General features: G+C 38.3%; 1 protein-coding gene across 9 annotated transcripts in view; it reads right to left on the reverse strand.

The window, feature by feature from the left end:
• The window catches only part of LOC108707141 (autism susceptibility gene 2 protein), a 279,082-nt gene that overhangs the window by 166,978 nt on the left and 88,126 nt on the right, over positions 1-23,978 (reverse strand). For all 9 annotated transcript variants that reach the window (XM_018244147.2, XM_018244153.2, XM_018244149.2 and 6 more), the window contains one exon: positions 13,997-14,197. In XM_018244147.2, coding sequence (XP_018099636.1) covers positions 13,997-14,197 — 201 coding nt within the window. The remainder of the gene's footprint in view (positions 1-13,996; positions 14,198-23,978) is intronic.

The following is a 23,978-nucleotide window of genomic DNA, read 5'->3' on the forward strand; positions in this document are numbered from 1 at the left end:
TAGCACCCCCGGAAACTTTTTTCATGCTTGTGTAGCTCCCCATCTCTTTTTACATTTGAATGTGGCTAATGGGTAAGAAAGGATTGGGGACCCCTGCCCTAAAGCATACATTTTCGTGCTGAAATTTGGTCTGTGTGTGCTGACAGGCTGATCACTTGCATGCCAGTACATATATATACAGCAGTATATATACAGGTAGTTAGGGTCTGAAAATGCCTGCTTTTACATGGGATCCGCTTCTCTCAGCCGGGAGAAACAATGCAGGCTAAGGGCAATGGAGCCAATGCTCTGTGTGCCTGTAGCCTTAAAAGGACTGTACAAGTTTGAACTGACAAGAGTCTGAGAAGTTATAAAATACCTAACAGGTCTCCATAGGCCAGCAGCAAGCTATTTGGCACAGCATTTGGACAGCCAAATAATACAAAGATCCACTTGTTTTGCAAAGTTCCAATGTGTGGATTGTTCTCAGACTACCTTCCCTATAGACTCATACAGTCCTCTTCTGCTCTGTCTCATTACCAGAATGTAGTCAGGAGAGTTGGCTAACAGCCCAAGGAACATGGTCTAACAAAAATAACCAGTAATGAAATGCTTTTAGTGTTTAGTTAGAAGGCAAACAACCAATTAAACTGGTTTGAATTCTGCACAGAGAGTATTAATCTTGGGTTCCTTTAAGTGCAAATAAGCTGGATACAGTACCTACCAATTTTCATCTAATTTTCCGACGTTTCCTGCTTGTGAGCTTGTCAGCTGCTGTTTAGTAAGGGGACTGGGGTATAATCAGCACTCATTTACTTACATAGGTGGAACTCTGCACCCCTTCAATAAAGCACAAGAATCAATTATCCAAGACTTTTGACTAGTGCAGAGTTGCCATGCTAAAATCAAGATGCTAATCCATAATTTTACATTACTGAAGCAATGTACATGTATGTACAATATATATATATATATATATATATATATGTAAATATATATATATATGTATATATATATATATATATGTGTGTGTGTGTGTGTGTGTGTGTGTGTCTGTGTGTGTATGTAAGTATGTAAAGTAAATATGTATGTGTTTATATGTGTATATAGGTATAAATGAGACGTGGAGAGTTTAATTACTGTCCAATGCAATATGGAATAAAAATAACAGGACTGTTCACAACAAGTGTACAATTGCAACTGATACGAATGAAGTATTTGTATATATGCTCACAAGTTCAATTGATACAGTCCCACTTACACTAGAGTCCAGGCACTGCTTTGATTGACCTACTAGTTGATGAATAGGAGTGTCTAAACCATGAGAAAAGTATGGATAATATTAGGAACAATACAAATCAAGCCATTGGGTTAAACTGCTTTCTGTTTGCCAGGGTCACTGAACACATAGCATTTACATTTCAGGATGGAAAAAAATACCTTTTTGAAACAAAAATACTTTAAAATCCCCAAAAACAAAATGCATTAAATGTAATATATTGTATATAATAATATATTATAATGTGAATATTGTTTGATTAAGAAGCTCAAAGGTCATGGCATGCTGTTTACTGTTAATAGTGTCACATTTTAAAATGTTGCTACTTTCCCAAGATTGCCTCCAGTTCAGTTGAATATTTTGACTGATGTGACTATTTATACTTCCATTATGGCAACAAAACAGCCGTTCTTCCTTGTTTTATATGGCAACGATTCCAGCTTTGCATTTGGGTCACAAATCAAAGATCATACCCTGACAGAAAGACATTATTTATGTTTACTACACTGTAGCCTGGAGGCACTTGTCTATATAAGCTATGAGAGTACAACATACAGTATAATAGCTCCAGTATCGGAAGGGCAAAGAAGCCAATTGCATTTTAAATACTTAAAGGGGAACTATCGTGAACATTTTAATTTAATATAAGCTTCAGCACACTGAAATAAGAAGTTTTCTAAATATAATCGATTCAAAATTCTGTATTGTTTCTGAAATAATCAAGTTTATGTTCACTATCCCTCTCTCAGCCTCTGTTTCTCTTCATTCTGTCTTCATGCAGGAGTTGGGTGTCAGATTTTTATTGACAGATAGATCCAATATATATCATAGGGGGGCTCCTTTTGCCTAGAAGATGTACTAAAGCTCACTCTATTACAATCACCAGACATGTCTCTCTACATGCAGAATTTGTGCAAAAGGCAGTTATTTTGTTAGATTTTGTTTGTACTGAAATCAGTTATTTGAATGAGCTGGAAAACATCTGATAGGAAAGGAAGCCCCCCCCTATAGATATAGATATATTGGATCTAACTGTTAATGATTATCCGACACCCACCTGCTGCAAGAAGACAGAATAAAGAGAAACAGATGCTGAGAGGGATAGCGAACATAAACTTGATTATTCCAGAATGTATTTAGAAAGTTTCTTATTTCAGTGTGATGAAGCCTATATTAAATTTTCGCAACAGTTCCCCTTTAAACGTGGTCATCTAGTGTGACAGGAAAACAATTAACTATTAATGATTGTGTAAACATAAATACAATTTAAAAAATGGCAATTAAGAGACAATTGTTCTATTAATGTCTAACCATAAAAATCTAATTCATACATTCATTTCATACACATGTTTCTGGCTCTAGAGGGTTACATGTACATATATATATATATATATATATATATATATATATATATATATATATATATATATATATATATATATATATATATATATATATATATATATTATTATATATATTTATATATAATCCTCTGCAGGTGAATTTGTTTCTGTGTCTTTGTTGGTTTTTTTCAGTGTTCATGATTTGTCAGGGATTGTTAACTGTATTACACATAAATTCCTGACCATCATTCTTTAGTGATACAAGAGCCGCAGGCAGTAACAGATATGTCAGTTAACAACTTTCACTCCATATCTTTCCTTAGCAGAACAGATGGAGGCTGAATCTGTCACTCGTGGCTTCACAAGTTTACAGTTTTATTTAGTATGAGATTCACAGACCAGATGCAGATGTCAAAAGCTCATTCAGAGACTTACACAAGGATTGTTAGTGCAATAATAAAATTCCTTCTCCGTACAGAAGATTCTTCCATGTGCCAGTTAAAGGAAAACTATACCCTCAAACAATGTAGGTGTCTAAAAATATTTTGCATAAAACAGCTCATATGTAAAGCCTTGTTTCATGTAAATAAACCATTTTCAAAATAATACACTTTTTTAGTAGTATGTGCCACTGGGTAATCATAAATAGAAATTGCCATTTTAAAAAATAAGGGCCGCCCCCTGAGATCCTAGGATTCACAGTGCACACAAACAAACCATACATGTTAGGTCACATATTGGCCTGGCACCCCAGGCAACTCGGCCGGCCGAGTCGTCCCCTCCACAGAGCACACGTATGAACGCTAAGAGCCACGTCCAGCACACGCCACACTCTCCTTAAATAGGCGCAGTCACGTCATTGCGCATGACACACTTCCCTCACGTACGCGCGCGCATGCACACAAGGAGCAGGACTTCACACCGGACTGGGGTAGGCAGCAGCTAAAGGTATGTGCCAGGGGTCCACAAGCTTTGCGCCCTAGGCACGTGCCTACTCTGCCTACCCCTAGTTCCGGCCCTGGGTCACATAAACCCAGTTCTGTCTTTTGCTTCCACACTTCCTTCCTGTTACAGTTAGAGCTGCAGTATTTCTGGTCAGGTGATCTCTGAAGCAGCACAGATACCATCATGGAATGGTGGTTCAAGGCAGGAGATGTAAAAGGGCAATATTTGCTTAAATATGTATTCCAGTTTGATAAGATTATTTAATATGTTGCTTAATTTGATATAAACTGTTGCTTAAGTATTCATTTTGGGGGTATAGATTTCCTTTAAAGCATTGCAGTTCTTCTAGTTAATTTTATAATTTACAGATGAAATTCACTCTATTCAGAGAAGGTAATCCCAGAGAGAATAAAAACTTGACGGAAGTTGAAGACTGCTTTCTCTTAGAAGCATTTGCACTGGGGCCAAATTCTCAATAAGGTCCCAGTGAATTTCAGAATGTGAGTTGATTATCTAGTATTCTGTTGTCAAATATGTCTTTGGGGCCGTTTAGTTTTATGTACTGCCCTGCATAGTATAAAGTGCATGCCACATTCAGAGAGGGATGGGGCTTCATATAGCCTTACAGGTATGGGATCCGTTATCCAGAAACCCGTTAGCCAGAAAGCTCAGAATTACAGAAAGGCCAAATTTTTAAAATGATTTCCTTTTTCTCTGTAATAATAAAACCGTATCTTGTACTTGATCCAAACTAAGATCTTATTAATCCTTACTGGAAGCAAAACAAGCCTATTGGGTTTATTTAATGTTTAAATGATTTTCTAGTAGACTTAAGATATGAAGATCCAAATTAGAGAAACATCCGTGATCCGGAAAACCCCATGTCACGAGTATTCTGAATAATAGGTGCAATACCTGTATCTGATACTGCACTGGACTTTGGTGGAAACCTGTGCCAAATTATCTTATTATTACAAAACAATGCTTGTGTGTTAAACCAAAACTGCACGTTTTTAGCCTTGGCAAGAATAAAAACCTATGAGCAGAAACATGAAAATTATCGAAGATAAAGGTTTGTACAGCTTGTTTGGTCACAAGAGGGCACTAGAGAGACAGTTCTGAAGCTGGCGAAGGGTCTGTTATCCATATTCAGGCACAGGTGGTGCTGTCTGCTTACATTTAAATGTCCGGTAGAAATCTCTTCTGGGACTTCACCAGACATGATGTCATAAGCAAGATAAATAGCTTTTTAGCAAACACACTAAAGCTGGCCATAGATGTTGAGATTTTTAAAAGATCAGATTCTGATCGTGAGACCACGATCTTCTCAGAACGATCGTACGAATTTACCATCAACTAAAAAGACCAATTTACCAGGAAAACAAAGGGGAGCTGCCTGCTTGGCCCTGCAAACATAGAGAGATTGCACTGGGACCGACAAAGATTTTTTGACCTGGCCGATCAATTTCCCAACAGATGTCGAATCCCACTAACCGCACGATAATTTCGAAGGATTGGTCGGGTTTCCCTAAAATCGGTCGTTCGGCAAGAAGAATCGTCGCGTCTATGGGGAGCTTTAGCTAAGCTTGCAGGATACCAACTCTACTTCACTGTCACAGATGCACCATCAAGAAGCTGTTGTTTCAAGTAAAAATCAGCAGCAGTTTACAGCTTTTTGTTTTGGATGACAAGCAAAATTACATTTTAACCGGATAATCGAGGAACAATTCACAATTTGTAAAAGCGGAAATTGAAAGTCAAGATGAAATGTTCATAAAGACTGTATATGTCAACAGACAAGAACATTTTGGGCATTGATAAAAGTAAAGCAATGTTTTGGAATAAGTGTGTAATGCTTCCCTTGCTAAATCCTGGGCTAGCACATTCCATAGTGTAACACTCATTCCTGGATGTCCTCATCCCACAGTTCAACAGTCTTGCTGATTCAATATGACCTAAACCAGGCCTCTCAACTAGCACCCCATTTCACACATCTAGGATCCTACAGCACAGATTATGTGACCAACACAGTTCCAGGATGACAAAAATATGTTACAGGTCTAATTTTGATTTTTGAATGTGATAAACATGTGTGTGTATATGTGTGTGTATTGTGGAGAGCAGTACCAGTCCATGTAGCAATCCCTAATAGCTTTAACTCGTGATGAATAACACTGGTTATATTTTTGCTTTTCAAAAACTCATTTAGAATTTTAAAACATTTCAGAAGCTATGCATTTAACTACATGTACTATGGCAAAGATATTTAGCATGTGTATGACAATTAATCATTATCCCCTTCTCTAGCTGGGAATTCTGTAAATGAAAGGAATATATTTAATAACATCTGAAATCACGTTTATTATTCAGGTTACATTCATGAAATTCAACAAGGACATTGTTACCGAATCCAACATAATCCTTAAAGGGCGAGTCAACCTCAACATGAAAATTTGCCTACTAAAAGAAAACATTATTCTAAGCAACTTTGCAATATACACTCATTACACATATTCTATGGTTTTTAATTTATTTGTATATGTACTGATATTAAAAGCAGTGTTTGTCTGTCCCTTTCTATTCTCTGCCCTGGTGGCTCAGACTGTTGATACAATGTAAGACATACCAGTTGATTAACAGACGTGTCTTTGCTGGGGAACCAAGACTTTTGCAACATTGTTTAAAAAGTAACAAGCAGGAGTTGAGCAAATGTTGCTTTTAATAGCAAACATTTTTACAAATAACTTTAAAAGCACTGAAAAATGTTAGTAAATGTATATTGGAAAGCTGCTTAGAATTATGTTTTATTAGGTAAATTTTCATTTTGGGGTTGACTTGCCCTTTAAGGCTAGGGTCACTCAGTGTGATTCGATCTAATCAAGCTAGATCAGGCTACTAAATGCTATAGGCTGCTGTTTCACTGTAGAATATAGAGAAACAGAGAGGGGAGACCAGGAATAAAAATATGCAGAAAATGAAGTCTGTGAGCACACCATAAGCAACGAATACTAATTCTAACAGGAGAAAATTATCAAAAGGATCACTTGAATTATTCACACTTAAGTTTGTTTATGACAAAGTAACCAAGACCAAAGTACAAAAAAATGACATATATATATATAATTTTCACATAGAGCCCCGCACACCATTTTCTTCTTTTCTTTTCATTTTCTAATATTTATTTGCATAAATATAGCACACACAGGACTTATGGAGAAAAAAGGTTTTTATTTTAACAGAAAAAAAACGAACGTTTCAGCTAGGTCCCCACTTTGAGAAAGGCTAGGGTCCTAGCCGAAACGTTATTTTCTTTCTTTTAAAATAAAAACCTTTTTTTCTCCATAAGTCCTGTGTGTGCTAGCTTCTTTTGAGCCATTATATATATATATATATATATATATATATATATATATATATATATATATATATATATATATATATATATATATATATATATATATATATATATATATATATATATATATCCAGGGCCGCCATCAGGGGGGCACAGGCAGTACAGCTGTACCGGGCCCGGGGCTAAAGGGGGGCCCGGCTGTGCTGAAAAAGTTAATGCGGCACTGAAGACCACATTTCCGAAGTCACCCAAAGTTTCCTTGTGAGGCAACTTCTGAAATTGAAGCGCCGCGAGTGCATTGCCGCAGATATTTTTTAATTTTAGTAGGCGGAAGGCAGTTCGGTGAGATTGTCGCCCCAAAGAAGAGGCGATTAGTCGCCAGAAGACTAAATCTCCCCGAATCTGCCTGTGTGCTTAAACCCTAAAGCAGCACTGGGAGGGGGGTTGCCGACCCTAACTTGTTCTGAATTGATATATTTAGTTGATACATTTCTTATCTTTGTCCCTGCTGAGCAGAATCCCTGGGTTTCATTATAGGCAGCTGTTAGACTTGATACAATAGTTGCTATTACTCCAGAGATGCTGCTGAGAAATGTATCAACTTAATGTTGACAAAAGTGTGCACCTGAATTACTGATCTGCCACACTCAAATATGAGAAACAGGAACAATAAACTTTAAACTTAGATTTTGAAATAATGGTAAAAAATAAATAAATAATGGAAAGTATTTGAAAAAAAAAGAATACAACAGGGCTTTCATTCTCAAGACATACTACAGGTATTACATTCCTACAATTCTCAAGTGAGAAGGGAAGTCATTCAAACACCTATTCCCAACGAAATCCAGCACTGTGTTGGGATTGAAACTTGTATCAGTCAATATGACATTTTGTAGAGAGAAAGCAAGCACTCTGTTCTCTAAAAGGAAACAAGACCTGTAGCTTGAAGAGCATGAAAGGGTAAAGTGGGAACAAAGGAAGAATCCTGAATGTTCTCAGTGTGATTCTATAAACAATAACAGCCAGTCTTTGCTGCGTGCCAATAGCCAGGGGCTGCGCCTCAGGCCAAAGCTCTCTCTAGTGACCTCACTTGCCAGACTGTGTTTCACTTGTCTACCATGAAATCACAGACATTTCAGGGATTTGCATTGAGACTGCAGCAATTGTTAACTGTTAACAGAATGACTCGTGGCACAGCGGGCAAAAAACTCAAACGCAGAAGAAAAGAAAAATACCAGCAGCACACTGTATGAGTTGTACTTGTGTACATTTATTCAGCCCCCCCCCCCCCAAAAAAATGCAAGATAAGGAAACGTTTCGGGCCCACAAGGCCCTTTGTCAAGCCTAATAATACAGTATTCTAAACCCCCTTTAAAGGGATACTGTCATGGGAAAACATGCATGAGTTAATAGTGCTACTCCAGCCAAATTCTGCACCGAAATCCAATTCTTAAAAGAGCAAACAGATTTTTTTATATTCAATTTTGAAATCTGACATGGGAAAACATGTTTTCTTCAAGACGCATCAGTTAATAGTGCTACTCCAGCAGAATTATGCACTGAAATCCAATTCTCAAAAGAGCTAACAGATTTTTTAAATTCAATTTTGAAATCTGACATGAGGCTAGACATATTGTCAGTTTCCCAGCTGCCCCCAGCCATGTGACTTCAATCACTCTTTACTGCTGTAATGCAAGTTGGAGTGATTTCACCCCTTCCCTTTCCCCCACCCAGCAGCCTAACAAAAGAACAATGGGAAGGTAACCAGATAGCAGCTCCCTAACACAAGATAACAGCTGCCTGGTAGATCTAAGAACAACACTCAATAGTAAAAAAATAACTATTGCCAGAAAGTAGTTCCATCCTAAAGTGCAGGCACAAGTCACATGACTGGGGCAGCTGGGAAACAGACAATATGTCTAGCCCCATGTCAGATTTCAAAATTGAATATAAAAAAAAAAACTGTTTGCTCTTTTGAGAATTGGATTTCAGTGCAGAATTCTGCTGGAGTAGCACTATTAACTGATGCATCAAAAAAATATGTTTTCCCATGACAGTACCGGGGGCAGTCAAGCACCGCCTTTTCCTTGTAATGATATCACAAATAGTTGTATACAATTGCATATGATCATATTAATCCAGTGAGGTATAAATAGTCCATTTGTAAATCATCAGCAGAGTTTCATTTAAACATATTCTGTCTGAAACCTGCAAGTCAACAGGCCGGGATTTGTGGTGAGGCCACAAAGGCCCAAGCCTAGGGTGGCAAATTATTAGGGGCAGCATGATGCCCGAGCACTTGCTGAGGAGCACTGGGGATTCGCAGCGGTGTGGGTGGTCGGTGCTAGAACCGTGTGGCACCCGCAATCCAAATCCGGCCCTTGCCTCCAAACCAAAAAGTACCTGCTTTGAGGCCACTGGGAGCTACATCCAAGGGGTTGGTTGCTCACGAGCCACTGGATAGGGATCACTGGCCTAGGGGCTAAAGTTCTCAAACAAAACCACTTGATAATCTTGTCTGAACTTGTGAATTATATAGGGAACTTTCAAATGAGCACAGGGCCTGAAGATGTAGACCAAAGGATATTCCTCTATTTTAACAAAAATATTTGCAATCATTACAATATCTTTACTCTGAATTCATATGAACAAAACCTTTCATATGTTCCTGTCTTAGCTTAGGCTTGATAAAGGGCCCGAAACGTTGCCAAACTTTATGTCTGCCGTGAGCCAATAAAAACACTTTTCTTCACAAGACAAGTTTGATCGGTGTGCTACAGTTTTCTTTGGATGTTCGAGTTATTTGGACCTTGAGCAGGAGGTCCTGTGGACTGTTTAGCACCCGGCACCCGAGAGGGTAATTACGTTCAGGTGAGCACTCTAATTCTGTGTGGATTAGTTTAGGCTGTTGACACTAATGGTGCAGTGTTTGCATACAAGTATTCAAAGGGGCATGATACTTGTTTTTAAACACGGGTTGTTCAACTTCAAACACTTTTTTCAGTTCAGTTAGTTTTAGATTGTTCACCAGAAATAAAGACTTTTTCCAAGTACTTTCTATATTCTATTTGTGACCATTTTTTAAATATTATTTTCTAAGTGTAAAGTTACATTTTTCTTCCTCTAAAGCAGCTCTGGGATGGGGGGGGGGGGGGGTATTGCTGATGCTATACCTGTTTTAAATTGATACATTTGTATCTTAAGCTGTTAGATTTGATACAATAGTTGCTAATATTCCCACATATACTGCTGAGAAATGTATCTAAATGAAACTAATTGTATCAACTTATTATATCAACCAAATGTAGCAAATTGTAAGTTCAGAATGCAGTTCCTGGATCACTGAGCTGCCAGACTGAAACACTAGAAACAGGAACAGTAAACTTGAATTTCGGGAAAATGATAAAAAATAAAAGATGCAAAGCAATTGAAAAAAGTCTTTGTTTACGGTTAATAATCTGAAAACAACTGAACTGAAAAAAAAAGTGTTTGGAAGGTGAAAAACCCTTTTAATGAATTGTGCTTGGGCAGAACATGATTTTTGCCTGTTGTTTTAACTAATAGTTATGCCATTTCTCCAAAAAAATTAAGCCACATTCACTCACACAGGGAACTTCGGGCGACTATAGAAAAGGCATTGCCGCGTTTCCACTAGCGCAGGCGACTTTTCATTGTAGCCTATGGGAAAAAACACTGAGGCAGTTCGGGGAGATTGTCGCTCAGAAGACGAGTCGATTAGTCGCCAGGTGACAAAATCTCCCCAAATCTCCTCTTGTGAACTACCCCTTAGCACTCTCAGGTTCTGCCGAGTGACTGTGGGGGCAAATAAGTCCACAGATACGATTGGGTTTTTTTTGTCCGTACTTAATCTACTCAAGTGTGGTCATAAAAAAAAAATCTGAAGTTACATTCCTAACAGGATTAATGTAAATCGCCAGTGGTAAAAAAAAAGTCCAGAGTTACCTTACATAGCACACTTCATTTGCACTTAGTGCCAGCTGTTAAAAAACCATACATGCACAGATACCTTTTATGTAGTAACTGCAGCATGTATGAAACTTTGGACACCCTTTCACTTGACCAGTGATAACCCTTGGGCTTAATAGCTGTGGGATTTGACAGCTGTAGAGCTTAATAAAATCTCAAAACCTTGGGATGTCACTTAAAGGAACAATAACACAAAACAATTAAAGTGCTTTAAAGGAATAACTATATAATATACTGTTGCCCTGTACTGGTAAACCTGGCAAGCTTGTTTCAGAAACACATATATAGTTTATATAACATGCTGTTGTGTAGCCATAGGAGCAGTTATTCATGCACACTTGAATGTGTATCCTGTGCCTTTTCTCCTTTTTCAGCTTTGAATGGCTGCCCCATGGCTACACAGCAGATTGTTTATATAAACTATAGTAGTATTTCTGAAACAAACACACCAGTTGAACTAATGCAGTACAACAGTAAATTCTATTTTCATGACTATAAAACACTTTCGTTTTTTGGTGTTACAGTTCCTTGAACAACCATTGGCTCCTCTAACCAACTGATTGAGGATATGAAAATAAGGCTAACTGATGCCTGCAAAGTAGGGGAAAGCCAAAAACAAAATGCCTTGTAATGTCATCAAGAAATTGAAAACTATACCCCTGAACAATGTAGGTCTCTATAAAATCTCTATAAAATATATTGTATAAAACAGCTCACTTGTAAAACCCTGCTTCATGTAAATAAACCATTGTCATAAACCATTGTCATAATAACATACTTTTTTAGTAGTGAGTGCCATTGAGTAATCATAAATAGAAAAAAGGTATTTTGGCACCCTAGGCAAGGGCTTCAATCAGTGCCCCCCCCCCCGGCCCTGCATTACCATTTCTCACCTTACCATTCATACTGCCCCATGTACCTGTGCCAGCACCTATCACATGCCCCTATTTGTACCTGTGCCAATGGCAGTCAATTCCTCAGATTGCTCTCAAGACCCTAATCTGTACCTGTGCCAGCATAAGCACATGAAAATGAAAAATGCAAAAGAGGTTAACTTCAACCTAACTTCAAAACTTTCATAAAATTAACGATTAAGAAGTTTACTTACTCAGATCTACCACTTTTCAGCATTTTCCACATGCCCTCTAATAGAAGGATAAAACATCCTACATTTGAATGCCGAGGGTTTTCTGAATTGTATGATTTAGTGACCCCAAATTACAAGGCATACACTTTATCTACTGCAAAACTGTATGGCCTATTTATGAAGCCTCAATTTTTTCTGGTCGAAGGAAAAAAACAACAAAATGTATTATGCTCTGAAGCTGCTAAAAATCAGAACACAAAAATACTCCAGCTAAAACCTGTAGAACACATGTAGAAGTCAATGGCAGATGGTCCGTTTAAGAAATGGAACATGTGATTCTCGATAGTTTTGGGCTGTTTGACCAGGGTTGGACTGGGTTGGTGGGATGCCCGGAAAAAACTGATGGGAGTCCCCGGCCCAGACCTGATATTGCTGTTGCCCACAAACTCCCTCCCGACCCACATCGTGAGCAGGAAAATAGGCACACGGGTTGCAAATGAGGCGGGGGGGCCTATGGTGTTTGATCACCAAGCAGCCCCCCAGTTCAACCCAAACCTGTGTTTGATACTGGATAAAATTAAAGTTGTCATGGTGACTATTTGATAAAGCCGAGTTTTCTGGGTGACAGTTTGATAAAATCGAGTTTTCTAGGTGACTTTTTAGATCAGCTTTATTGTGAGAATAATATTATTATAATATGCTAATATAATGCGAAAGATTTGAGTTTTAGTAAAAACCCCCCTAAGTGTCATAAGAAACCCTATGGTTGAGGGCACTACAGGTACACGGAGCAGAGGCTGGCCTGAAAACACGAAAGCTGGCATTAAAATTAAAAAGCATGCCTGAATTTTGGCCTAAAGTTTTTGTTACTGATTTTCTGAATTGACAGCTGGCTGCAATAATCATACTGTTAAAATAATGAATCTGAAGAAGTACCCTTGTGCTAGGCAGAGCTACATAGCAACATAAGATACATATAAGATTGATATGAGTGCCAGCACCTCTATGTCTTTTCTCCAAATTAAACTCAAATAGTTGGAGACCCACAAACAAATCTTGAAATCCTCTTCATAGTAAAATATAGCAACACAAAGAGTGTATCATTGTATTTATTAGCCTAACAGTATTTATTTAATTAAAGCCTAACACAATTGCAATGTCAGCAAAGGAAAACCTTGAGAAATTTAAAATGGATACAACAAAGCAAGCAGCCTCAAGTTGGGAGCTTTTTGCATAAGGGACAGACACCTAATGCTAAGATTACATGGGAGATTTAGCTCTCAATCAGGTGTTACTTGCTTAGATGAGCCAGATAAGTCCCAGCATACTTAGTGACTGGCAAACTTAACTCTAACAGAGCCAATCACAGATTATTCCTCTACCCACAGTTTTTCTATACATCACCAGAATGTAGACAAAGTCAAACGCCTTTTAAAAGGTTGTTTAGCACTAAATTTTCAAGTGTATTGCTTTGAAAATAAAGGTGTTAATCCTGCCATTAAAACCAGAAAAGGAAAAAGAAACCTTAGCCCGTGATGGAGAAGAACTGATTTCTCTACTGAAGCTAGGTAGTAGCAGATTGAAGCTCTGGATTCAGTGTCTCCCACCGCAACACACAGTGCTTTGGGATCCCTGGTGGATTGAATGAGCAGCTGTGAATCTGATGCAGTCACAGATTATTGCTGCAATAGAAGAGACAACCATCTGTGCCCTCCAAGCAGTGCTTGCTCCTTTCCCCAAGACCCCGTAGCCCCCTCCCATTCATGCCTCCTCACTCACCCTTCTCTTTGGGGCTGTCACAAATAAATCTGCTAGCTTCAGTTATCCTAACAGTTCTCTATGGACTTGATGGACAAAGACAAAATGAACAGAAAATGATGTGTCTGGGTGGCTTCGATTTATTTCCGTTTCAGTGTGCACACATATTATTTCAGAGAACTGCGTTAGTGTTGCATTATTGCTACCCAACAGCAGATTACCGGAGATTGTACAATTTATGGAGAAGGATGTTTTAGCCTTACCTGATTGAAAGTCTTAAGAGAAACCTTCTTCTTGTCACGCTCTTTTGCCCTTTCTGTCTCTCTCTCCGAGCTCCCAGCATCATTATTGTGCCCATTCTCACTAAGCTCCGCAGAAATATAATTTCCTGAATCTCTGGCTTTCTTAGCTGGATGTTGCTCCCATTTCTCTTTTCGTTCTGGTGGCTTCAATGCAATGTCTTTCTGTTGGAAAAAATCCCAATAGCGGTAATTAATACATTTGAAGTCACGCTGTAAACGTAGGCATACAGCATAATAAACACATTCTGTAAAAACAAACAAGTCCAAAGCAAATCATTTAAATGTTTATAAACATATAGTTCTTTCCTAAGAGCAATGACACACAGGGAGATTTGTTGCTATCATTTCCAGTCGTGTTGCAAAGGATGATTTGAGCAGGAAGATGGGAGGTAAAAAAGTAGTAGAATTTACCCCCCTCTAGCCAAAATGATCTTCAGGGGCACCTGGGTTAAGGGATTACTTATAATATAATGCAACAAAGACAAGTTATATTATACTCAACCACTTACAAAGATGAGGGATATTGTACTTCAGAGCACAAGTGAACATTTTTTAAACTTTTCAAGTTACATTCTGCCTTTGCACTACAACATGTGGCAAGGCAATAACAGAGGCAGTATACCCCCTTTTCAACAGGATATCAGTGAATAAAGCTTGTGCTGAACATAATTTTTGCTTAATGTTTTAACAGTACAGTACATTCCTTTTTCAACACTGGTGCAATAAACATGACTTGTGCTAAACACACTTTTTGTCTATAATTAATATTGGATTATTCATTCAAAATTAAACTGAAGACTTTATTCATGAAAATGTGTTTATTGTTATTTATTGAGATGAATATGGGAAAAGGAAACTGAAAGCCACTTTATGTCTGGAACTTGTGAGGCAGATAACTATATTAGCAGTGCAGAACTACACAGGAGTCCATAATGCAAGGTATTATCAGTGCATCAGTAATATATACAGAACCTCCCAAGGAAGGACCAAACATGGAGTAGCTATTTTTTCAGTGGTTAAATAATAGATCCAATTACATTTCTCATTGGCAAATATTTTAAAAGCTCAGGGACAAAGATAACTTGTATAAACTAAATGTATCCATTTAAAACAGAGCTGCTTTCGAAGGTGAAACATTAATACTTATACTTCAATATAGGTTAAATGGTCACAAATAGAAAATAATTGGAAAAAGTCTATTTCTGGTGAACTATTTGAAACCAACGAAACAGGAAAAAAAAGTATGTGTATTCAAAGGATAAATAGTTTTACATTAATATACTTGGTTTCAAAATTACATAATGGAGAGATAAATGTCCAGATATGTTTGAAAACAGTGAAACAGTGAAAACATTGCTATAGTAATCACTTTGCAATGCCTTTTTTTACCCGTGAGCAACATTCATATTCATAAAGATTCAGGGAGCAACGCAAGCATCAAAAATATTGAGTATTGTGACTATTGTAAAAAAAAAAAAAAAAAAGTGCAATTTGAGGCACCTATGGAGACTGTCAGACCACAGGAGGCTCTTCTTGGCAGTACATCTTTTTATAGGCTTTTTATGTCACCGGAACTTGCTTCCACACCAGGAATTCAAAAATAAGCAACTGTTTTGAGGCCACTGGGAGCAACATTCAAGGGGTTGGGGATACCTGAAGTACAGTATAAACCATAGTTATCACCACTTCCTTATATAAAAATAGGTAACCTTGTGCGTTTTTAGATATGTTAATTTATAGAAGATACTATAAGAAAATATTGGAAAAAGCTTTAGCAAAGTGTTTATCATTCACATCAGTCCCAGTGTCTAAATGGAGATACAATCTATGTAGCCTTCCACAGTCACAGATTAACAATGGTCAGGAACAAATGAATTTACCTGTACATTTCTGGAGTGCGGGAAGTCAATTTAAATAAAATATTGTATTTATAAAAACAAATCTATGTGTAAATGTGCAATTGAATTAAAGCAGGGAAGAGTTAATTAACAGTCTTTAAAGGAACTGTTCAGTGTAAAAATTAAACTGGGTAAATAGGCTGTGCAAAATAAAAATGGTTTCTATATAGTTAGTTAGCCAAAAATGTAACCTTTAAAGATTGGCATTAAGAGATGTCCATTGTAATAGCCAGAACTTCTTTGAACTAGAACTAGCCACTTCCTTCTTTGCAGCTGTTACCAGACAGCAACCAATGAGTGACTTGAAGGAGGGCCATATGGGACATAACTGTTCAGTAAGGAAAAGCAATGTTCTGGCTATTATGTTAGATATTATGTTATATATCCAGTCACTCAGGCCTTTATACATTACATTTTTGGTATTTTAAGAAAAAAACATTAATTCACACAGTTTATCTATTTATTTTTTACACTGAACTTTTTCAGGCACAACCATATTTTCTCTGTGAGGAGAGGTCATTTTACTGAGTAGAGAAAACTTGATTAAGACAAAGCTTAAGGGCTAGTCCACACGGGGAGATAGCGACGCGTTTGCGGTCGCGGCGACAAAGCGCCGCGACAGTCGCCGCGACCGGCGCAGGCGACAGTTTTGTATGGGCGCCTATGTAAAAACGCCTGTGCTAACCACACGAGGCGATGCGCTTTTCAACAGTCGCCTGAAAAAGCCTGGCGAGGCATTTTCAGGCGACTGTTGAAAAGCGCATCGCCTCGTGTGGTTAGCACAGGCGTTTTTACATAGGCGCCCATACAAAACTGTCGCCTGCGCCGGTCGCGGCGACTGTCGCGGCGCTTTGTCGCCGCGACCGCAAACGCGTCGCTATCTCCCCGTGTGGAATAGCCCTAAAAGGCGCCTATGTGCTGATGGATAGGAATGTTTTATAATGAAAGGGGATGGAATCACTCCAACATCTGGCATGCCTGAAAGAACAGCAGCGTCTACAATACTCTTAGCAGACCAGAAGAGCTGCAGGGTTAAAACATTACTGTTTGACTTTTCTCTCCTCCAAACATGAAGGTCCGTCAAGTCATTGGGGAGCATTTTGTACTGTGAATTCAAGTTTATATTAAAAGTTCTTTATAAACTGTCCTTTGTTAGGGTGGGAGCTTCTCTTTTAAATTCCCCATAGGGCTACATAATTAATTTCCTCTTGCTTGCTTTCTTTATATTGAATCTTTAAGCTGCCAAATGGGACAGTGGCCAGACTCTGGATACTTGTTTTTTGCTTGACAATCCCAGAGCCTAGACCTTAAATGCAAGTTACTTCTAATCTCATCTGTTCTAGGGGTTTTTTTTTCTACACAATAACAAAGTGCTCAACCTCTTAGGATCAGGTGCTATACATTATTTTACCCAACCTGCCATAGGTCACAAAACCGATAAGTTTATAATCTCACCAATAGTATGTGGGGTCTGGTGCTCATGCCCCAGATAGGGTTGCCACCTTTTCCAATATATTTATAATTTTTCTCTATTAATAATATTGGGATCAACCATAATATTTACCGCCGGTAAAATACCGGGCAGGTGGCAACCCCTAGCCCCAGACCCACAGCTTGAGGTGGAGGTATCCAACCAAAGGAGAGAATGGCAGGCACTCACAGATCAACAATAGTGTTTAGCCGCACACCACTTACTTGCTTGCTGGGTGCATCCGTATCCCTGGCAGCCTCCAAGCCAAATATTGCACAGATATATGAAGTGGGAAGGAGCACACCAAAATGTCCAGGCAATGCCTTAATTCATATGCAGATTTATTGAGTGCACAAGCTTTCGGGGTCAGAACCCCTTCCTCAGGGGTTCTGACCCCGAAAGCTTGTGCACTCAATAAATCTGCATATGAATTAAGGCATTGCCTGGACATTTTGGTGTGCTCCTTCCCACTTCATATATCTAGGCACTCACAGATCCCACAGACAGGCTTGTAAAAGAACTGAGAACTTTATTTAGGCCACAAAGCAAATTAATACATAGCCTTACGCGTTTCATGCCATTTGGCACTTAATCATAGGCTAAACAAAAAGTAGACAAGTATACCAGATATATACCCCAAACCCGCCAATCACCAGAATACATTAACCAATAGAGTAAAAGAGGGGAGGGCATTAAAAGCAACATACAAAAGGAAAAAAGGCATCCAAGGGCATGCACCCATAGCAATCAAGGAAGTAAAAAGTGTGCGTGTGTGTATATATATATGTATATATATATATATATATATTTTCATACAATAGTATAATTTATAGGTCATTCAGAGTGACAAGATATATTGCAAGTGCCTGCCATTTTCTTTTTTTCTAGACACCACAAAGCATCACACATACTACAGATTCTAATAAGACCAGCTGTCTGTGCATGAACATATGTGACTGCTGAGTGAATAATCAAACATTGTCAGTCCAACTTGTAATTTGCTGCAACTGTGAGACAACTGTTGTGCAGTACATTTTTTTGGTCGCTTGCTTAGTTAGGGCAAAGACAGACAGGGCACTTTGTCGCCTGCAGGAAATCTTTTCTCCTATTACCAACAAAGTTCCAGAAAATAACTTTTCCTCCTGATCCATTAGAATGGAATATGCAGCAATTTGCACATGATGGTCATGGGTAATCATACTAAAATACCTTATGATTAGCCACAACGTTTTTAAAGGTGAACTCCACACAAACATAACTTAAGCTTTATGAAAAGTAAACATAATTTCAAGCAAATTTGCAAAATACATTAAACAATAAGCAGACTTTTAATGATTTTTAATGGTTTGGAACAGTTCTCTGAGCCTAGCCCCCTGCTCCCCTGCTAATCTGTCTGACTACTTTGTGGAGCTGGCTGACTACTGTTACTTTGTATCAACAATCTGTCCTTAGCCTGCATCCCCCAAACCCCACAATTCCCTGCACATTTGATTTAATACGGAATGGAACATCACAGTGCAATGCATTGTGGGTTATGTAGTTCCTGCGTTCTGTCTGTAACATCAGTGTTTAGTCCCTCCTTTAATGCCAGGATTTCAAATGATGCAGAAAGAGAAGAACTGTTAAACAGCTGAATTTCAGCATAGAAAATGGCATTTATTCATACTTTCTGAAGAAACAGGTAACTGTGATGGGTATATTAGTGGTTTCTGTGTTATGTGGGCTTCATTATCAAATTTTGGTTTGAAAGTCGGGAGTTCCCCTTTAAATAACATCAATGCATATCTTATTTAAGGGGGTGTTGATCAAATGTTAGACCCAAAAGTATTAACTGAAAAAGCTGGAAAACTTTTTCTGTCTTATCCGCTTACTGGGAATGACTTCAAGATAACACTAGCTTGGTATAAAAGGGGCAGAAGAAGAAAAAGATGGCATGGAACCTAATGTGGAATGCAGAAGGATAAAAAGGGGTTAAGGAGGGAAAGCAAAGGAATGTGTGATTCATAGGGGGGAGGGCCCAGCAGGGGAGCTTGGGTGCTCATCCTGTACCAGGGTCCACAGGCAAGTAGTTACGCCACTGGGGTGGGGGGTATCTGGCCAACCAGGCCTGGCCCTGATGGAGGAACAATTTGGTATCTAGTTTCAGCTACAACTGATTATGAATAAGTTTACGTTGTGGCCTTCTTTTCTGGGGCACCCTTTGAAGTAAAACATATAAGAGAACTCAATACAACATTTAACATTCAGTTTTAAATTGTAAAGTTTTGTTTCATTTGAAAATCAGCTTTGCCGAAAATAAAAAAAAGAAATACCCATTTGAGTAATGCCTTGGAAATTATTATTAACAACAGTATTTATTAGTTTATTAGTATTTATTTAACACATGATCAATGTCCTCCAGTCAGTGACCCAAACTGTATTTAAACTGCAGCAGCCCAAAATACTATCCTTGGGGGGTTGTAAAAGTAAGCATAGAATGTCAATAACCACTGATATATGCACAATAACTAGAACCAGCAGAGCATAAAAACAGGCCTTGTGTAAAGTGATTTTCTTTGTTAAGAAAGCTAGTTTTGCCCTTAGGGACACCTTCAACATAATAGACTACATAACGTTGTTGCAGTGAGAGCAAGGGAAGCTGCAAGGGCTCAGCTGGCTGTATTCTATTTCACAGCCCCACTCCAACACAAGTAGAAAAGTGAGCAAAAACGGAAAAGGAATACATGCAAATATTCTGTTTGTAATGCTGATCCTTCACTTTGCTGAACATTACTGGTAATAAATAATGTTGTTACTGTATAGTATTTATTTATTTATGCATTTCACAGTGATAACAAATATCATCAGGGATTACTATAATTAGTATGATGGTTCATTAATATTTACAACATGGCTGCTTGGAATGACTGTGGCTTAGTTAACAATCAGTTAATGGGTTAAGTCTGGGTGCCCCTGAGACAGTATTTGGCACTTAACATGCTAAAAAATGCTCTATAATGCATTGCTGGGAAGAAGTGACTTTAGTTACAGTCAATTTACATACTTACCTAGGTGAGTACATCTAGGGGCCCTATAATTAAAAAACTGATTTTCTGCATAATATATAATATATATATATAAGTCATATGAAAAAAGTTTGGGAACCCCTCTTAATTCTTTGGAGTTTTGTTTATCATTGGCTGAGCTTTCAAAGTAGTAACTTACTTTAAATATACAACATGCCTTATGGAAACAGTAGTATTTCAGCAGTGACATAAAGTTTATTGGATTAACAGAAAATATGCAGAATAACAAAATTAGACAGGTGCATAAATTAGGGCACCCCAACAGAGATATTACATAAAAATTTAGTTGAGCCTCCTTTTGTAAATGTAACTCTAGACGCCTCCCATAGCCTTTGATGAGTGTGTGGATTCTGGATGGTGGTATTTCTGACCATTCGTCCATACAAAATCTCTCCAGTTCAGAGACTTTAATATGACTTCAAATCATCCCACACACACACATATATACATTCAATTTAGCTGACCAAAGCAGTTACAAAGGCACGAAGCAGTTACAAAGGCATTAAACCTCTGCCTGAAGGGGTAGTTTCCAGTTAAAGTGTTTTATAAACATAACATTTTTGAAAAAGCTGCATTTTCTACCCTCCCATGTTTCCCACAAGCTGCTCAGTAAGGAAGGGGCCGGGCCGCACAGGCGCCCAAGGCAAGCCGGCGGACGCAGCGCCAGCTCAGCCTGCATGCGCAAGGTGGCGCCTGCGTGCGCAAGAAAAGCAATGGTTTTTACTTCTTTTGCGCTTCTGCGAATGCGAGAATTTGCGCATGGGCAAATTGCAGAGAAATGCATTCGCGTGCATGCGCAGGAGTGCAAGAAGACGTAAAAATCACAAAGTGTCGGGCACCGGACTGGGGGTAGGCGACAGAGGAGGTGCGTGGCTGGCGCCGCCCCAGATTTGCGCCCTAGGCACGTGCCTACTCTGCCTACCCCTTGGCCCGACCCTGGGAAGGGGGTGGGGCCACAAAGTCTCTGAAAATTAAAAAAATCAGATACATTCATTGATTTATGCCTAAACAACAAATTTGTCGCTGGGCGACTAATCTCCCCAAATCTAACCGTGTGTCTCTGCCCTTAAAAGGACCAACATACAGTAGAGTAGCTTTAATCTCCCAGTTTGCCCAATTTAGATTTTGCTTTTAAAGGAGTGGTTCACCTTCAAACAACTAGTTGTTTTCAGATAGAGCACCAGAAATAATGATTATTTCCAATGACTTTCTATTTTCTATGTGTGACCGTTTTTCTAATATTGAAGTGTAAAGTGTCATTTTTCACCTTCTGAAGCAGCTCTGGGGGGGGGTCGCCAACCGTGTAAACTGTTTTAAATTGATACATTTAGTTGATACATTTCTTATCTTTGTCCCTGCTGAGCAGAATCCCTGAGTTTTATTACAGGCAGATGTTAGAATTGATATAATAGTTGCTAATATTCCAGAGATGCTGCTGCGAAATGTATCAACTAAATATTGCAAAATTGTAACAGTTTAGAGTCTGCACCTGAATTACTGAGCTGCCACACTAAAACACCAGAGACACTACATTCAACTTTAAACTTAGATTTTGGAAGAACAGTAAAAAATAAATAATGGAAAGTAATTGAGAAAGTCTTTATTTCTGAGGAACAATCTAAAAACAACTGAATTGGAAAAAGTGTTTGGAAGGTGAACAACCCCTTTAGTTAACTTAACCTTAATATAATTTTATGGTCTTGCTCTATATGATTGATACATTTGGTGGCTCAGCCAGGACAATTCAATGCTATTTCCCATTGTGATCTAGTTAATACTCAGCAAATTCAGCCAATACTTTGCTGGTTTGTCACAATACATGAGTTGGTGGCATTCCTTTGATGCTGCTGAAAATGTGTTACCTAATCTAGCAAACTGTAACAGTTTAGGGTAAGGGCACATCTGGCGATTCGGGGAGATTTCGTCTCTTTAGTCTTTAGTTTCCTCGTGAGGTAACTTTGGAATACAAAGCGCCTTTTCATGTGCCATGCGCAGGCGACTTTAGATTATAGCCAGCGCAAGACAAGGGGAAGCCGTTCAGGGAGATTAGTTGCCAGACGACTAAATCTCCCCGAATCGCCAGGTGTGCTCTTACCCTTAGACTTTGCAACCTGTCTTACTGAGCTGCTAGCTTGAAACACAAAAAAGATCCGTTTAACAACTGTAAGGCACACAAACCCCGCTGTAGATGGATGTAGATGGGGTAAGCATTTTTATTACAGAATATACATGGGTTAATGGGCTGCTAACAGTAGCATCTGAGCCTTCACCCAATCTATACACCTAAAACAACATTTCTGGCATACAGCATTTGAACTAAAGAAATAACCTGAGTAAATGATAATGGAATAATTTCCTGAAAAAGTGTAATTGTATTCTAGAGTTGTAATCATAATATTCAGTTAGTGACTTGAATTGGTAAGACCAATAAGAGAAAATATCTAGTTGAATCCTATAAAGCTAATTTAGAAAAGAATGTGTAGCTAAATACTTCTCATGCCTTTGCCAAACTTGCACATAGTTTGTAGCTTTTCTTTTGGGCCTTTGCACATGTAAAGAGAAAGCATCTGAGGCACAATGAATATGCTTGATACATATAATGTATGAATTACTGGAAAACCAGGGATTCTTAATGATTCCCAGTGCTTTTGTACAGAGAAATTTCTTCCTACATTAGACAACAGTAATTCAAATAAGCTGCGAAATTTATATAAAAAAGTTATGAAATCCTGTTGTAATATAGATCCATATATGTGGCCCATCTGGTACTCTGTAACCCCCTTTCATCAGCGGCTTCCGACAACGGGACTGAATATTTTATAGGTTGCGGCCCACATTACTTATTTCTACTGTTTAACCCAATCTTCCTTTAAACACCAAGCACAAATAACCCAGTTCACCCTGGCTACCTGCTTTAAGTACCTGCCTACACATTATATTGAGAAGGGAAAGGGAAGCTAATAAAGGGCCATTTTATGCAGAGTCTTTCCCAATAATCTTGAAGGCCATCTCTGCTGTATTTTAAAATCAGTGGCAACTGAATCAATTAATAACATGGAAACCCAATCTCCTTCTTCATATACAAATAATAAAAAAAAAATTTAAGACAATGAAACACACAGCTTGTGAACCGTATCCCTTGGCAAGAATAAGCTTCAGTTGTAATTAACGCATCCTTGCCTCACTCCTCAGAAGTCTATTACAGCTGCTTTGTTGCAATAAATTAGCTTTTCTGCTCAGCACATCATTCACATAAGCCACTTCTCAGCCTACATATTTACCAGTGCTGACAGCAATTAAGGTTCACACAATGTCATCTCAATAAACTCTTTATATGTCAAGAACCAGCAACATGACAGTTATGCACTAAACTAATGTTTCAGCTATGTTATGAATAGATTAAATTAAGAGTAAACAAAGCCCTATAAAAATATTTACTTACACTCAAATCATAATTACTAAGCTTCAGGTAAAATAGAACCTTGTTGACCAAGGTCAAAGTCTTGAAT

This window comes from Xenopus laevis, chromosome 1S, assembly GCF_017654675.1.
Source record: "Xenopus laevis strain J_2021 chromosome 1S, Xenopus_laevis_v10.1, whole genome shotgun sequence".
NCBI classification, from domain to species: Eukaryota; Metazoa; Chordata; class Amphibia; order Anura; family Pipidae; genus Xenopus; species Xenopus laevis.